Source organism: Sinocyclocheilus rhinocerous, unplaced genomic scaffold (genome assembly GCF_001515625.1).
Source record: "Sinocyclocheilus rhinocerous isolate Xijiao unplaced genomic scaffold, SAMN03320098_v1.1 scaffold6126, whole genome shotgun sequence".
NCBI lineage: Eukaryota > Metazoa > Chordata > Actinopteri > Cypriniformes > Cyprinidae > Sinocyclocheilus > Sinocyclocheilus rhinocerous.
In genome coordinates this window covers 101,577-119,640 of record NW_015630236.1, presented here as the reverse complement: position 1 = coordinate 119,640, position 18,064 = coordinate 101,577, and the positions used below count along the sequence as shown (strand labels likewise).

Genomic DNA, 18,064 nt, shown 5'->3' with positions numbered 1-18,064 from the left:
TGGAGTAGCTCATCGCCCTCCTCCCATCTCAGCAGCTCTATGCTCAAAAATTTTTGCCGCAGGTTGTCTACAGCAGTTCAACCAGGAGACATACTGGGGCACTCTCGACTCTGAACTCTACTGTCTATAATTCGCAGCTCAAACATCCCTTCACGCTAACTTAGGATTTCCACACTAATCAAGGTTTTTACCAAACTCAGCATTCCATTTTCAGAGCCAAAAACCTCAGGACCTCATACCACCATTGAGATTTAGGCATCACTCTTGACTCATTTCAATCTCAGTCATTTCAAGCATCCCCACCCTCTACAAAATCCACCAAATCTCACTGCTTCTTTCCAACTTCTATTAACAGATAGATGTACAAGCGTCAGCTACTTGCCCTTCTAGGCCACCTCAACTATGACATCTGGATAATTCTTAAAGGGAAATCCTTCTTGTCCAACCTTCTGTCTAAAGCAGCAGCCATCCCATCTCTCCACAACAGAGTCATATTAGATGATGCATGCAAATGGAAATGCGCCTCTGGCAACAATTCCTCCCATCCCAGAACAGCATCTTCTTTCTCTCCCCACCCTCTACAAAATCCACCAAATCTCACTGCTTCTTTCCAACTTCTATTAACAGATAGATGTACAAGCGTCAGCTACTTGCCCTTCTAGGCCACCTCAACTATGACATCTGGATAATTCTTAAAGGGAAATCCTTCTTGTCCAACCTTCTGTCTAAAGCAGCAGCCATCCCATCTCTCCACAACAGAGTCATATTAGATGATGCATGCAAATGGAAATGCGCCTCTGGCAACAATTCCTCCCATCCCAGAACAGCATCTTCTATCTCTATAACAACTACATCTCTCATCTCGATGACTTCCAACTATATACTGATGCAGCACCCTCAATAGACTTTGACGGCCATTACGGTGGGCGCTGGTTTTCCTCCGAACGACCTCCGGAGTTCAGTTCCCTCAGTCCGCAGTCAAGCGCTTTCTCCACCAGATTTATGAAATATACCCCATTATCATGGCAGCCATCCTTTGGGGGCACGAATGGTCCAGAAAATCAATACCCATCTACTCGGACAATGCAATGGTAGTTAAAATTATAAACAAGGGAAATCATGTGCTGCTGTTATCATGCAATTATGTGCAGGCTCACTTAATTTCCGCCCGACTGCAATTCCTCCTCCGATCAGCTCATTTACAGAATACCTCATTCTCATAGCCAACTCATCGTCTTGTTTCTCTTTTCAGAAATCCAGAGCCTTAGCCCAGAATCAACTTTCATTCTATACTCCAGCCCACTGCTGACCAAAAAAATCTTACAAACGCTTCTCAAAAGCCACACTTAATCGCATTGCCCCGAGCGTGACCACCAAACACCTTCCACTAACCACTAACCTACTTAGCCTCTGCATAATCTCATACGATCATGCCTTCCAAATCCCGAGACTGATCAAACTTCAGAATTCATGTTCTCGCTAGCATTCTTCGGCTTCCTATGATGCTCAGAACTCATTCTGACTCCTCTATATTCAATCCTTCTATCCGCTCCTGTATTTTGGAGATTACTATCCACTCCTCAGATACTCTTATCTTCACCCTTTGAAGAAGCAAACTGACCAATTAGGAACATCGATTCCTATCTACAGTACATCTTCTGTCCATACTCCTTCTGAGTTTTTTCAAATCTATTTCCGAATATGTCCGCTTTTGACACGCAGGCCAAGCACTTCCTAAAGATCCGCTCTTCCTTACAGAAAGCGGCCACAAGATTCAGCAACATCAGCAACCAGATGTGTAATCTCCGATGAGACTATCAAAACCCTTGGCCGCTGGTCATCTTGAGCATACCACGCCTACATCCGCAACAATATCAAGTTCTCTGTCAAGCCCAAGCTTACCTCAGCTCTTCCCAACTTAGGGGGTCTTAATCGTCTGGCCTAAATATACAAACGAGATGATACCCCCACCCTGAGTCTCTCCAGGCCATCAATTCAAGACGCCCAGATCAACCTGACCATCATCCTATCCCCTTTACCTTTTCATCCTCTTCCAACTCATCCCTAACATTCTGAACAATAAACTATTCATTTACATATTTGGTTGTGGTGTGGTCCTTGCTCGTAAAATGAATTTAAGTCTGTGATATACAATGCAACATAAAGTAAATAATAATTCTGCAGTCAGGAGTACAAGAACAACTGAGACCTGACCTGAACTCCAGGTTTTGTTCAAGTACAAGCTTATAGCGCCCTCAAGTGGCATCTGCAATTTTTAGCTGCATGTATTTAAAAGTTGTAAGGAAAAAAAAAAGCTGTGAGGAAATAAGCACAGACCTGCCACACTTGTTTAATTTAAAAGTGTAGAAATGCATGGTCTATCAAGGTAAATGAATACTGGCATAGTATGTGTTGATTTAATAATGGTTTTAGTAGTCTCACAGTGTATATGCAGCAGAATATATTATCTGTACAATGTTCTAAATAAACAGTTTCAAAAAGCTGTTTTCAAAGGAGAACTCCAGTGCTGTTAAATGTCAACATCAAGAAACAAGTATGAAGTTCTCACAGACCATTGTGTATTTTGTGTTTTTGAGAAATTAAAATAATAATAATAATAATAAAAAATCAATAGAGAAAGTAAAGCTCTCAGGAAGGTGTGGTCATGTAATCATGGTTTGAATGAAAGTATTTGAATGAGGTCAGCAGGAGCTGCAGCACTTTGACTCTGTGCAGTTCAGAGAGAAGACAGCAGAGAAACCTGAGAGACGACAATAACAATGACTTCAACACATACAGGTCTGGATAAAACTATTAATACTGATCATTTCTGTTTCTTTGCTGTTAAACTAGAAAAGAACAATGACAGGAAGATTTAAATAGAAAGTCTATGCAGGAAAAATATTCTAAAAAAAATGTTATTTTATTTTCTCTTGATAAATAGAATACAATAGATAAATAAAATAAAACATTTTAAATATATTTTAACATAAATATAAACATATTTGACAAATTTAACTATAGTGTTTATCATAATTATCCAACAATATCTTTTATAATTGTCTCACTTCAAAAATTTTTTTTTGAATTTTACTAGAACATAGAAAAATATTTCTCCGTATTTCACACTTTAATAACATAGTTTACAGTAAGTAACAGTATTGTAACAGTAATTATCCATGCTTTATACCTTTTCAATATAAATGCTTATATATCATTGATAATGTTGTTTACATTTTGTAAAGGAGAGAAAGAGTCATGCAATATAAAGTAAATGACTGGGAGTCAAGAAGAAATGGCTTAAAAGGCCATTCATGCTCCAATTATATTGAGTTTATCAATGCATATTTAAAGACATCTAAAGAAAACAAACCAAAAATGCTGCTAAACATCCAGCATGAAAAAAATAATTATTTCAGACTGATACATTCACATTGGCCTGCTGTTATATTTCATGTATTCAGTAGAGACGAATATTCTCATTGTTTCTTTTAATTAATCACTCTTTATTAGATGTCCAAACAAACTGAATCAAACTCTTATGTTGATCTTTTGAGCTTGACTCAGATGAAATGGTTATAACTGTCAGACTGATTACTGAGTTAATCTCCCATTGAGTTATTCCTTGTGATCATTTAACAAAAGGCGGAACAATAACCTATTATTTTATAGTAATTTCCAAATTATTATTTTATCATTAACTCATTAGTAACACTTGAAGCATTTATGAATAATGCATTATATAGGTATTCATAAAGTACATTATAATGCATTAAATATTTTCATAAATAATTATAATAAAAGCTGAAATGCATTATATTATTTGCAGATTCCTTGCTACAACTGAAACATTTTATTTGTCATGTGTTTTAATGCATTACACTTACATGAAATATAGGTGTAACAACGAATAGAAATGTATAATAATGTATAGCTGTGGTTACAATTATTCATGAGATCATACAGTGCATTATAAGGTGCATCATTACAAGGCAATAATTACACTAATTAATACATTCAAACTTCATATATATTGTATTTCTTTGCAGTGTGTGATTTAAGGATCGTTCTTCTGGGTAAAACTGGATCAGGAAAAAGTGCGACAGGAAACACCATCCTGGGCAGAAAGGCCTTTGAAGTTGTTGATTTCATGAAATCAGCCAATAAACTGTGTGAGAAACAGGAAGGAGTGGTGGGTGGAAAGACCGTCTCTATAACTGACACTCCAGGACTATTTAACACAACTGTGAACAAACAGCAACTGAAGGCTGAAATAGAAAAGTGTGTAGAGATGTCCTCTCCTGGTCCTCATGTGTTTCTGCTGGTGTTTAAACTGGGTGTGAGAGTCACAAAAGAGGAGAGAGACACGGTGAAATGGATTCAGGAGAACTTTGGAGAAGAAGCTCTGTGTCGAACCATCATTCTGTTCACTCACGCTGATCAGCTGAAGGAAAAGCCTTTGGATGAGTACATCAAGAAAAGTGATTATTTACAAGAAATAGTTGACATCTGTGGTGGCAGATATCACTCATTCAACAACGAGAACAGAAACAATCAAGATCAGATCACTGAACTGCTGAAAAAGATCAATGCAATGATGGAGGAAAATTAAATGATGCATTACACTCTTGAGATGTTTAAATCAACTCAGATAAAGAGAGAGGGAAGAATGGGAAAGATTGCATGTGCAGTTGCAGTACCAGGAATTGGACTAGGAACAGCAAAAATAGCACGTGTTGTTGCAACAGCAATTGCAGGCAGAGCAGCAGGAGCAGCTGTAGAAAAAGCAATAGTAGTTCCAGAAAGTGCAGTAGCAGCAGGAGAAGCTGTAGGAGAAGCTGTTGAAGCAGCTGTAGAAAAAGCAGTAGCTGCTATAGTACAAGCAGTAGAAATTGTGGGAGAAGCAGTTGCCAAACAATTAGTATCAGCTGTAGAAAAAGCATTAGAAATTGTAGGAGAAGCAATTACAAAAAAAGGAGGAGAAGTTATAGAAGAAGTAGTTGTAGAAAGTGTAGCTGGAACAGGAGTAGCAGCACAAGGTGCAGTTACAGGTCTGGTGGCAGCAGCAGCAGCAGGAGCAACAAGATCAGCAGCAGCTGCAGGGAAAGTGGCCTCATCTGGAAGAGTAGCTGTAGTCGCTGCTGTAGCAGCAGCATTTGGAGGAGCAGCTGTTACATTAATATCAGCACTGAGACTGTAAAAGGGTAGTTTATCAGCTACTTTCAACTCTAGGTTTTAGATTTGTATTGATCTTATAATATGATTTTCACTGAACATGAATTTATACGTTTATGGCTTACAACTGAATCAAAATTCAAGCGCATAAATAATTCTCCAATTGATTCAGATGTACTGCACAAGAAATGAGTTAATATATGTTTATTAAAATGTTGTGGCAGTGAGGTTTGACTCTTTAATACTGATACACATTTTATTTAGTAATGCTTTGTATACTGCTTTTCGATTCATTTATTTTAGTGGACTTTATAGCGATAGTTCACCCAAAAATGAAAATTACCCCATAAATTACTCACCCTCAAGGCATCCTAGGTGTCTATGACTTTCTTCTTTCAGAAGAATCCAATCGGAGTTATATAAAAAAATGCCCTGGCTCTTCCAAGCTTTATAATGGCAGTGAATTGGTGTTTCTGTTCAACAGTTCAAAAGAAGTCCAATAAAGCGCATCACAGAGATTTTAGAGTGCACTTTTATTATATAACATAAAAACCTTCGCGATAGGTTGACTGACCCAGCACTGTCAAAAATGGGTTAATGTATAAAACCCAACAGGATGGGTTAAAATAACCCGGCATGTGTTCTGTCCAATATTTACCCAGCGCTGGGATGACAAATAAACCAGAAATGGTTGTTTTTAACCCAGATTTTTTTTTAGAGTGTACATTTTTTTAAAATTACATCTAGTGTATTCATTTCTGCAATGCTTCATTTAAACAAAATTGGCTAATTTACTTATTTTATAGGTATTATTGACACATATTTCTTTGTTTTTATTAAGTATAATACATTTCAATTTTGCCATCTTTCCATGAATTGTATTAGTGATCATAAAGAAAATACATCTTTTGTATTTGTTCAGAGGGGGTTTACTCATTTACGCTGTGCATTGTACAATACAATACAAACCTCAAATAATTTTGTTGTATATCCACTGATGTCATTTTGCAAACAGTTTTTTATGTTTGAATATGTCTTTGCATATGTTTTGTATATGTACTCTGTGTTATCTCAGCTGTCTTTTTGTTCGTTCTGTCTTCTGTAACTCTTACATATGCCCTTTCAGGTTTATGTGCATTTGGTTTTCTTTTTTAAGCCTTATAGCACAATGTGTTTTTACTAATAGAAGCAATGTTTGGTCTTATGGGTGGGAAAAATATTTGATTTACATTTTACAGCAAAGCTTTTCAAAACACAGCTGTCAGTGAATTGAATTCATATTTACCGAGTGATACTGACCGACCCTGTTTGTGGAAGGATGGTTTATGCATGTGTAGTCATTGTTAGTTCTGATTTTTTATTATTTTATTATTTTTTATTATTTTTATTCCTGAGATATAGATGAGTATAAGAATGCTGATTGGCTGTTATGAAACAGTGAGTAGTGCTTGTCATGTAATAGAGAGCTGAATTTCAGCATTGAGCTGTTATTTTCCTTATTAAGCAACATAAAATGATTCTGATATCTAGTTCCCATGTTAAGTTTAATCATGATTTATACTGAGTGTTCAGTCACCTAAAGCAGCTCGTTTGAGTCTCACTTGAGGATGTGACGCTGCTCTGCGCCTCTAGAGTGTCCTTCACATGAGCAGAGCTAAACACCAAAGTGAAAGAAGACGAATAAGCCAGGTGGAAAGCCAGTACTTTAAGTAATATACTGCAGTTTATTACTTAAAGAGATAGTTCACCCTAAAATTAAATTTCTGTCATCATTTACTCACCCTTATAGAATTAGATTATATAATTATATAATTACATTTCTTTGTCTTTTTGACATTTTCACAAAAAGGTCAATTAATCTCTCATCCCTCTATTTAAGAAAGGAGGAGGACACGGCCTCCAAAATGAGTCTCTATGAAGAGAGAGAGAAGATGGAGACACTTCCTTTACAATGAGTTCTCCATCTCCTGAATCAAGCTGCAATCAACACATAAAGAATCTGCATTCTGCCTTCAGCAATGCAACAGTGACCTCTGACCCCAGATAAGATAGTTGCCATTTTAGCATCTGCCAGATTCTTTCATTCAAAGTGACTTACACTGAAGCCTGTGGCCGGAGAGAGAAATATGGGAAATATAATGTTTTTCAAACATTCAAGCATGAAAACCTATTCTAGTAAAGCCCAAAAACAGAATAAAGACTTTGACAAAGACTTGCATGTAAGGCACAGGCACAATGTAAATACATCTGAATAAAGATAATTAAAACTGCACATAATCCTATAAAGAGATACTCCCAAATGCCACCCACTACTCAGATGAACACATAGCATGACAACATTAGCTGACTTCAACGCCACTCAATGTAAAAGTATATGTTTTTGCTTATAATTTTGGAACTGTGTGGGCTACATTTAAAAATATTTTTTTCTTCTAATTTCAAGCCTAGTGGTCATTCAATTTGCCTGATATTTCACATGTAGCATGTAGAAACACTGCTGACAAAAAAATTGCCTGTATTACCTGAGTCTGTGCGTCTTTCAGCAGTTCGGAAGCAATGTCTCTACTAATAGCGAAACTTTAACTGCTTCAAGAACAGTAACGTTACCACTTCGCTGCTGAGAAATGTCATGTAGCTTTTCAGCTGCAAACTATTTCATTGATAAATTCGCGAGGCAGTGCTGACAAGAAGTTTCTGTGCACGTCTCTGTGTGTGTGCATGAGTGTGTGTCTGTACTGTATGTCTGTGCATTTGCGAGAGAGAGTGGGAGAAAAATAGTGTGCTTTCCATTGATAAATGTCGGAAAACATGGAAATAGTTTGAAATTTTTATCCTATTGTTTGTTTTATTTCTCTTCATTGTGCGAGCATAGGCATGTGTATAGGGCTGGGCAATATGGCAAAAAAAAAATAAAAAATTAATTAATTAATAAAAAAACTAGTTTCTTGTTTTTTTCACAACATTCAATTGATTTTGATGTGTATTTTTTACATTTAACCATGTATTTACATATATTTACATACATTTAACTAGTCAATTTAAAAAATTTAACTACTACTTTTTTTTATTAACCATCTAGTTAAATAAAGTTCTATTCCAAGTGCCGCACACATGCAGTTGTCAGCATGGTGTAAATGTAAAACAAATCACCTGTTAATTATCTTTGCATAAGAGATGAATGAAATATGAAGGCACATATTGCACAAACTTGTTGTAATAGAATCATATGTTCAGAAATAATATGAGAAAAAAAAATGCTTAAAAAAGTTTCCAAAGTCAAAGCAATTCAAAATGACTAAAAGTTTAACACCAGTAGACTATTATTAACAATAAATGTTTTGTAAAAAAATAAATAAAATACCAGCAGCTTTCAGTCTGTCACTGTCATGCAAACATTAAATATTTGTTCTTTACATGTTTTTCATTCTACTGCACTGCTTTTCCATTTATTTATTTTTTAAAATGTGAATATGTAAATAAAAGTGACTTGAGTTGACTTGTAAACATCACATCTTTGTCAATGCAAAAGCGCATTCTGTATGAATATCACAATATATATTATACTTAAAGTCCTTCATAGACTGCGTTTTTAATTCTAGTTTTGTAATATTTCTATTCAAAATCACAATTCTTCAATTTATATAAAAAATGTGGAAAAACATTCAATTCTAATGAATCAATAAAATTGTCTCCTACAAAAGCTGCTGTTGATTGGATATATGATAATAGACATGGAAGATATGTGATTATGTGCAATCATAAAAAGTAAAGTTGTTGTCTTTCCCCAGTGTCATTGAAGAACACAAAAAAAAATTACCCCAGAAACAAAAGTGAAAGAGGAAAATTAGAGAAGCTATTGTGAGGTTTTAAACCATTAAGACTGCATTTAAACAGCTGCCTATTTTGTGGTAAGTTTATAACTTATTCTTCATAATGATGTAGTAAAATGATCTGCTGTTTGGATGTTTAGTCTTAATTAATGAGATTTCAAACCTGAATCACTTCATGATAAAATTAGTTTTGATGTTTTCAATAACATTATTAAAGATGAGAAAAGTTGCGGTACGTGAGTTTGAGGATATTTCTCTGCCAGGACACTTCTTATTGCACAGCAGGATTATTGTAAGTGATCATATTAGGAACAGTAACAATTAGTAATTGTTGATTGTGTTGTACAAATGTGAGAAAATGAGATGCACATGCGGTGGTTTTCCAGATGCGCCGTATGCGCTATATCACAGTATTTCAAACTGTGTCTAGACTTCCAGTTACTGCATTCACACACTGTTGTATTAAAATATTACAAGCTGAAGCAGTGGAAAGAAATGTTTAGATGAATGTACGTGAGTATAACAAAAATACCTCTATAACAACAACATTAGGTTTGAAATGTGCTGTATTGTTGAAATTTGGTTTGCACCGAATTTAATGTGACCTCATGATGATGATGAAAATTCTGCATTATATACAGGAATTAATTACATTTTAAAATATATTCAAATAAAAAAAATATTCACAATATTACTGTTCTTTATTTTTGATCATATAATCAGTAAAAAAAAAAACATAAAAAATTAATATCCATCACAAACTGTTGAATGGTAGCTATTATATATAAAGCACAGATTATAAAATAAAGGCTGAGAAATATATTTTATAATCTTGACGTTTTTACTGTCTATCATTATGTGTGCATTTTGATGTAAGTTTCAGTTCCTCTCTGCAGATTGGTCAAAGTCATGTGAGTTTGTCAAGGCAGAAATAAAAATTACTGACTTCAGTCACATGCGTCTTTCATTTAGGAAAAAGCAAATATGTCTTTGAAGACCAAAAAAAACAAAACAAGAAAAGGCAGGAATAAAGTCCCCTGATCAGCAATGGAAATTTATGTGTATTATGGGTAAAACATGGCACTACAGCATCCTTTACAGCAGAAAACTTGTAAAATGTAAAAATCTCTAAAAACAACCTCTATTTTTAGGAAATTAGAATTAGAGAACATTGGCTCTAAAATGAGTTCTCCATCTTCTGAATCAAACTGGGAGTCATTGAAGAGTAATCAGCCCATGATGAATCATCTCCTTGAATTCAGTGATGCGGTGACCTTTGACCCCAGGTGAGATGCTATTTTTGCATTCATCAAATGCTTTTATCCAAAGAGACTGAAAGTACAGTAGCAACAATGCGCAAATGTAAATCTATGGTGTGTTCACAGTTTAGCGAGTGCTGTAAAATGGCATTTTTGTCTTTTGTCAGTATCAGCAGGAGAGAGAGATCAGAGTCTCCACAACCCAGCTGTGTGTCTGTGAAGAGTAATAGATCCATGGATCACCCATTTCAATTCAGTGATGAATCAGTGACCTCTGACTCTCTGTTAGTATAAACATAAAGTTGCAAATTCACTGTAGTACATCTCATATGAATAATAATTTAAGAGACTCAAGCACTAAATGTACATACTCATTTGAATAAAATGTAAAACCATACCCGGTAACTGCAATTGTTCTTTTCTTGGACTCTAATGGTAATTGCGATCACTGGCATTGTCATTTTATTGCTCTTTCAGTTTCGACAGGAAGGAGATAAATGAGCAAGTTAGGTCTGTGCCATCCTCTACATTCCACTATCAGACTCACATCAGGAAGGAAAGAACTGAAGCACAAACACTGGAGACTGGAGACCTGCAGAGAGTCAAAGACCACCACAAAACCAGCATGAAGGACAAGTATGAGAGATTATTTGAGGGAATGAAACTCCAAGAGAATGAAAGCCTCCTGAACAGGATCTTCACAAAGCTCTACATCATAGAGGGAGAGAGAGAAGGAGTGAATGAAGAACATGAGGTTTTACAGATGGAGAAAACAGCCAGAACACAACACTCACAAGACACTCCAATCTACTGCAATGACATCTTTAAAGCCTCAGCTGAAGCAGGATCTGAGGAGAAAGAGCAGATCAAGACTGTTCTTACTAAAGGCATCGCTGGAATCGGAAAAACCGTCTCTGTGCAGAAGTTCATTCTGGACTGGGCCGAGGGAAAAGCCAATCAGGATGTAGATTTCATGTTTGTGCTTCCATTTCGAGAGCTGAACTTGATCCGAGATCATCAGTACAGTCTTCACAGACTTCTGCTGGACTTTCATCCTGAACTTCAAGATCTGGACTCACAGATTTATGAGGAGTGTAAAGTTGTGTTCATCTTTGATGGTCTGGATGAAAGCAGAATCACACTGATGTTTTCAGACGCTCAGAAAGTTTGTGATGTGACTGAGACTTCATCAGTGGCTGTGTTGATGTCAAAGCTCATGAAAGGAGAGCTGCTTCCCTCTGCTCTCATCTGGATCACCTCCAGACCAGCAGCAGCCAATCAGATCCCCTCCAAATACATCCACCGTCTGACAGAAATTCAGGGATTCAATGAGCCTGAAAAGGAGGAATATTTCAGGAAGAGAATCAGTCAGCAGCATCAAGCCAGCAGAATCATCTCACACATCAGAAGAGCAAGAAGCCTCCACATCATGTGCCACATCCCCGTCTTCTGCTGGATCTCATCCACTGTGCTTCAGAAGCTCCTGGAAGAAGATCTGAGTGCAGAAATCCCTCAAACTCTGACTGAAATGTACATCCACTTCCTGCTGATTCAGATCAACATGAGGAACCAGAAGTCTGAAGAGAGAGATCCAGAGAAACTCCTGCAGTCCAACAGAGAAGTGATTGTGAAACTTGCTGAAGTGGCTTTCAAACAGCTGATGAAGGGCAATGTGATGTTCTATGAGGAGGACCTGATTGAGAGCGGCATAGATGTGACTGTCACCTCAGTGTATTCTGGGATTTGCACTGAGATCTTTAAGCAGGAATCTGTGATTCATCAGAGGAAAGTCTACAGCTTCATTCATCTGAGCATTCAGGAGTTTCTTGCTGCTTTCTATGTGTTTTACTACCATCTGAATACAACTATGAAGGAACTGATGAATTTTGCTTCAGTACAGCATTTGCATAAAAATACAGTAGATAAAGCCATTGAGAGTGAGAATGGACAGCTGGATCTGTTCCTGCGGTTCCTGCTGGGCATCTCACTGGAGTCCAATCAGAGACTCTTACAGGATCTACTGACACACACAGAGAACAGCTCAGAGAGCATCAGGAGAACTATTGCTTATATTAAAGACAAAATTAAAGACATGAGAACTGCTCCATACAATATGTCCACTGGAAAATCCATTAATCTGTTCCTCTGTCTGCTGGAAGTGAAAGATCAGACTCTGTCCAGAGAGATTCAGGAGTTTGTGAAATCAGACAAACACTCAGAGAAGAAACTCTCTCCTGCTCACTGCTCAACAATCACCTACATGCTTCAGATGTCAGAGGAGCCGCTGGATGAGCTGGACCTCAAGAAATACAACACATCAGATGAGGGGAGAAGAAGACTGATACCAGCTGTGATCCACTGCAGAAAAGCTCTGTGAGTGATTAATCATGTATTAATCAATAATCTTTATTAAAGAAATGACAGTTTCTTGTGCCAAGTAATACATCTTGAGTGTCTATTTTCAGAAAGGAATAAAGTTGATATTATTGAAATACCTGTTACCGAAAGAGGTTAATTAATAATTAAATTATCATGTATTTTGCTCTCTTTCAGTTTTTCTGGCTGTAATCTCACTGCTCAGGATTGTGAAATTGTGTCATCAGCTCTACAATCCTCAAACTCTGTCCTGAGAGAGCTGGATCTGAGTAACAATGATCTGCAGGATTCAGGAGTGAAGCTGCTCTCTGATGGACTGAAGAGTCCAAACTGTCAGCTGGAGACACTGAGGTATTAAGAACATATAGGGCAGGGGTATTCAATTAAAGTTCCAAGAGGTCTGGTCTCTATATTTCCATCCCAGCAGAGGTCAGTGTGTCTGTAGATGATTTGACTGTGAGTGTCTGTAGATGATCTGACTGTGTGTGTGTGTCTGTAGGTTGTCTGGCTGTATGGTGACAGAGGAAGGCTGTGGTTATTTGTCTTCAGCTCTGAGTTCAAACCCCTCACACCTGAGAGAGCTGGATCTGAGCTACAATCACCCAGGACAATCAGGAGTCCAGCTGCTCAAACACAAACTGGAGGATCCAAACTATAAACTGCAGATACTCAAGTATGTGGGGCAACAAGAGCATTGACTGTGAATCATGCCAACTTAAATTAAATGCCTTATTAAGTTATTGCTTAAATACATAGTGTGTATGTCAGTTCAAGTCATTTTAATTTCTATAGAGCTTCATACAATACAGACTGTTTCAAAGGAGCTTCACAATAATGAACAGTAAATAACATTAATGTTGCAACGTTTTTAAATTCTAAAACACATATAAATTCAGCTGTAAACCAACTCTATAGAGAATAATAGTGTGAATGTGTGTGTGTGTGTGTATGTGCGTGTATTAATATGTTTGGGTTGTGTGTGGTGTGTGTGTCATAACTCGTATACATAGCCTATCTGCATGTGAGATGAGAGCCATTTAATGCCGGATTCAGACTACACAATATTTTTGTCTGTTACAATAGTCAGTGTGTCAGATTATGTGATATTGATTCCTAAATTCTTGTTCTGTCAGGGACAAGAAACATGTCAGACTACATGTTGCTTCCCAACCAATCATTGCATGTTGTCTTTAGCATCGAGCATAATGTCATCGAGAAGGCAGAACTAGCACCTGACTTGAGTGTAAACAAACTGAGTGTAAACAAACAATGGCGAAGGAAAATATAATGAATAATTTAATAGCTTAATGCGAATTCCAGGTTGCTGAAGCACCTCCACTATCATTTTTCTGCTTTAATCTTTTTTTTTTACTCTGTCATGGTAATCCATCAAGGAAACATCAAAAAGGGAGGAGTATTGTTGCCATAGCTGCATGCACCTTTGCTTAATTGTATAATTCCACCTAGTTGAACCAATATCATTGTCTGTCTTTCATTTCTCCATGTTTGAAAGCTGTGTACGGAAGAGCTTTTTTGCTCCAATTGGTCAACGTCTATATTGAACATCATTTGATTGTGTGTGTGTGTGTTTGTCTCTGTTCAGTTTGGACCATGGAGAACATTTCAGGGTCCAACCAGGACTGAGAAAATGTAAGTCCTCACACACACACACACACACACACACACACACACACACACACACACACACACACACACACACACACATTGTTTAATTATGTCATAAATATTCTGTTCTCTGTTCTTGTGTTCAGATACCTGCTATCTCTCACTGGATCCAAACACAGCACACACTCAGCTCATCCTGTCTGAGAGGAACAGAATGATAACACATGTCAAAGAGAAACAGCAATATCTTCATCATCCAGACAGATTTGATCACCATGAGCAGGTTCTGTGTGGAGAGAGTCTGACTGGACGCTGTTACTGGGAGGTTAAATGGAGTGGCTCAGGTCATGTAGCAGTGGCATATAAAGGAATCAACAGGAAAGAAGGGAGTGACTGTCGGTTTGGACTCAATGAAAAGTCCTCGAGTCTTTTCTGTTGTAATAAGTTGTACAGTTTTTGGCACAATAATGAAAGCGCTGACATATCTGGTCCTTCAACCCGCTCTAATAGAGTAGGAGTGTATGTGGACTGTTCTGCTGGCACTCTGTCCTTCTACAGCGTCTCTGACACACACACACGCACACACTTACACACATTCAACACCACATTCACTGAACCCCTCTATGCTGGATTTGTAGTTTATCCTGAATCTTCAGTGTCTCTTTGTAGTTTATCCTGAATCTTCAGAGTCAGATTTAACAAACCACAGAGACTCATACTGAAGCCCATTTCCACCTCTGCAGCACGAAAAAAAAAAAAAATTAGTTGTGACCTTATTAATTGCTTTCTTTCTTACAATTGTGACTTTAATAAATAGTTGCAATTGTAAACTACAGTCACATTGGTTGTAACATAATGTGACAATATAAATTTTCATTGCGAGACATACAATGCAAATTAGAAATAGTTGCAATGATGTCATTTTGTAAAATATTGTGACAATAACTAGAAATAACATCCTAATTATGATATATAAACTCAGTATTGCACAATATAAATGTGCAAATGTAAGAAATAAAGATTACATACAAATAAAATCGCTAACAATTTCTGACATCTGAACAACAATCTCAGGATGCAGAAACATTAGCCCAGAGCACTTTCAGCACAATTCTGCATCTTTATTGCATTTTAACACGACACTCCTCATCAATCAGGGTATCTTCTGTCCAATCGTTTTTTAATTTAATATCGAAATCTGAAAAATGAAAAATAGCAAATATTTTGTTTTTCAATTGTTCAAACAAAACGAAAAATCAAGAATTCGGCTTCATTTTTCGTTTTTACGTTCAGGGATAGAAAACGAATAAGCAACTTGAATATTCGATCTCTACTTGTGGGCGGGAATGAAACACCCCTCTCCACTGATTGGTCAAACAAACATTACAACATAATAATAGTCCTTAAAAACATAATAAGTGTCAGCCGCTTCTATGGATTCTTAACATGTTTATTTCTACTACATTTTATATCTTTCTCTTCATCAAACAGCCAGATTAAGGAATGGCTTGACACAAACCGTACCGAGGCAGAGCCTTTGGTCCTTCAGGCACACCGCCTGATCTATTATAGCTAACTATCAAAATCTGTCTGGCAAAGCTGTGCGACGCACTGCAGCGCGGGGAGAATGTATTGTAGTGAAGCACAGACCACTATCAATTTATGTGAACATACAGTCATAACTTTTGTGTTAGACAATACGCTGCGTTTTAGACAAAGGAGGAACTTAAATAATATGACAGATATGAAAAGAAATGACTTTGTGTAATTTACCTTCACAGCACATCAATTTATGAGATTAATGTTTTATACAACATTTTTAATACAGAAATATGAATAAAATGAAATGATACTTGAATTACGAAAGTAATATCACCACTAGGTGGCGGTAAGTCATTGTGTTAATAAAGGAGCCTTTTATTCAATCAATTCGTTCAAAATGCTTCATTCATTCATTTAGGAATAAAATTAAGCGGCTGTCTATAATATTTGGTCAGAATGGTTTGGTCTATCAAAAATCATTTAATTGATTTTTGCCAGCATGGTATCACAATGATCTGAGCCAATATTGGTGAATCGGACAAACCGTTGTGATGATTGTGAGCTGTTCAGCACATGGACAGGATCTCCGTTCACTCTGTACAAGACTTTGGTTTGTTTTTCAAACCCATGATCATATTCACAGTGAAAAGTGATTGTTTGTCCTTTATATGCAGTCCGGATAACAGACGTCCCACAAGAAGAAGAAAATTTCAACAAATCATTGCAACATACACTGAAATCTTAAAATGTCATTAGTATTATTAAAGGTGCACTGGGGAACTTTGGCCTCTCTATCGCCATCTCTGTTTGAAACATAAAGTGTCATGTTCCTTGCAGAGTTAATTTTTAACGTTCTTGTTTTTAGGTATATCTATGTTGCCTGTGGTCAGCGCAGATCTGTCATTCTACATCAAGACATACTGACAGAAAAATGTATGTCTTACAAAGCATATATCCCCCCCAAAAAATCATGTAGTGTTGTTAAGCTCAAAAATGGATGAATTTATTGAACATGAAAACATGTCATTAACAAACCAACACAGAGAAAAGTCTGACACGCCAATGCAGCTTTATATCTGGATCCCAGAATGATTGATGAAAACGGCTGCAAGACTGTTTCGCATCAAATGCAGCATAAAGACGTAGCTGTGAGGAATCAGTTGATTGCTGACGAATTTCTCCAGCGTTTTGGAAACATAGAAACATAGAGTTTGGGTTTGCTTCGTCAGCTTCGTCAGTGCTTCGTCCATCAGCGACTCATGTTGGAAACAAACACAATTTATTCATTTAGCAGATGCTTTAATCCAAAAGGATCTACATATGAGAATAATACAGACATATGAATCCAGAGCAGAACACAGGCATTCATAAATAGTATTTACTAGAGACTGTACAGAGCAGTGCATTTTCAGTTGTTGTTTTTTTAAGATTGCAATGTCTTGGCAAGTTACAATGTAATGAATTACTTTTATCATTTAAAAGTAGTGCAATTCATTACATTTTTAAGTATCCATTACTGCAATTTAAGTACATAAGTTGTTTTTTTTTACATTTATAAAATACATTTAAAGCCTAGCGAGTCATTATCTGCCTGATATATACATCACATCCTAATACAATAAACTGTATGGCAAAATAAAAATGTATGGCATCAAGTACAATTATAATGATAAACTTTGCTATTACACATATTTTCTTGCACACCTGCACTCATCACACATTGGCTTAATGCTCAGTACATAATACTTCTTTTCTGGCAAATTACAAGATTAAAGGACCATTTTTTTTGTCTTCATTTCACATTTCACGTCAAAATTTCACATAGAAAGCAATGTTTTCTTCAGTCACAGAAACATTTCAGCTTCTTTGCCAACAGTGACCTGTAGGTGTCGCTGGCTGACGACTTGTTCAATGAAACTGAATTACTGTCGTTCTGTCATTTTTCATGATTCAAGTTGTGTATAAAAACAAAAATCCACTGGAAATATATATTTGGTGTGAAGCTGTGATTGACAGATGCGTAAACAGAGTGAATCTCATCCTTACTGAATCTGACTGTAGCGTCGCTGAGAGACTCTTCATCAGGGGCACCGCTAAGGGGGGGAGTTAGGACTATTCTAAGGGCCCAAGCACTGTTGGGGCCCCCAGAGATCTGTTTTTATTAGCAGTAACAGTACTAGTAGTAATGCAATAGAAATGATAAATGTATCTACCAAAGAGTTACAAATAAGACAAAATTACGGCATTAATAAAATT

The 18,064-nt window shown here is 36.7% G+C and overlaps 2 protein-coding genes across 3 annotated transcripts; both read left to right on the top strand.

The window, feature by feature from the left end:
* The first annotated feature begins 1,701 nt into the window (after positions 1-1,701).
* On the top strand, positions 1,702-4,658 carry LOC107739967 (GTPase IMAP family member 2-like). Its single transcript, XM_016552234.1, has 2 exons — positions 1,702-1,798; positions 4,050-4,658. Exons 1-2 carry the CDS (start codon positions 1,702-1,704, stop codon positions 4,610-4,612), a joined length of 660 nt encoding a protein of 219 aa, XP_016407720.1. The 3' UTR covers positions 4,613-4,658.
* Positions 4,659-10,483: 5,825 nt separating this feature from the next.
* Positions 10,484-12,998, top strand: LOC107739961 (protein NLRC3-like). Of its 2 annotated transcripts, none has more exons than XM_016552224.1 (2): positions 10,484-10,548; positions 10,742-12,641. In XM_016552224.1, the coding sequence occupies exons 1-2, from the start codon at positions 10,499-10,501 to the stop codon at positions 12,639-12,641; spliced, it is 1,950 nt and encodes a 649-aa protein (XP_016407710.1). In that variant the 5' UTR covers positions 10,484-10,498. The 2 variants fall into 2 exon arrangements, with proteins under 2 accessions (XP_016407710.1, XP_016407711.1); XM_016552225.1 differs by lacking the exon at positions 10,484-10,548 and adding an exon at positions 12,818-12,998 and having other exon boundaries at positions 10,842-12,637.
* Positions 12,999-18,064: the final 5,066 nt, after the last annotated feature.

Coding starts and splice junctions, on each gene's coding strand:
- LOC107739967 (XM_016552234.1), top strand. CDS start 1,702: ATGTCCGCTTTTGACACGCAGGCCAAGCACTTCCTAAAGATCCGCTCT. Junction 1,799..4,049: donor CAACATCAGCAACCAGATGT/GTAATCTCCGAT, acceptor ATTTCTTTGCAG/TGTGTGATTTAAGGATCGTT.
- LOC107739961 (XM_016552224.1), top strand. CDS start 10,499: ATGGATCACCCATTTCAATTCAGTGATGAATCAGTGACCTCTGACTCT. Junction 10,549..10,741: donor TCAGTGACCTCTGACTCTCT/GTTAGTATAAAC, acceptor TTGCTCTTTCAG/TTTCGACAGGAAGGAGATAA.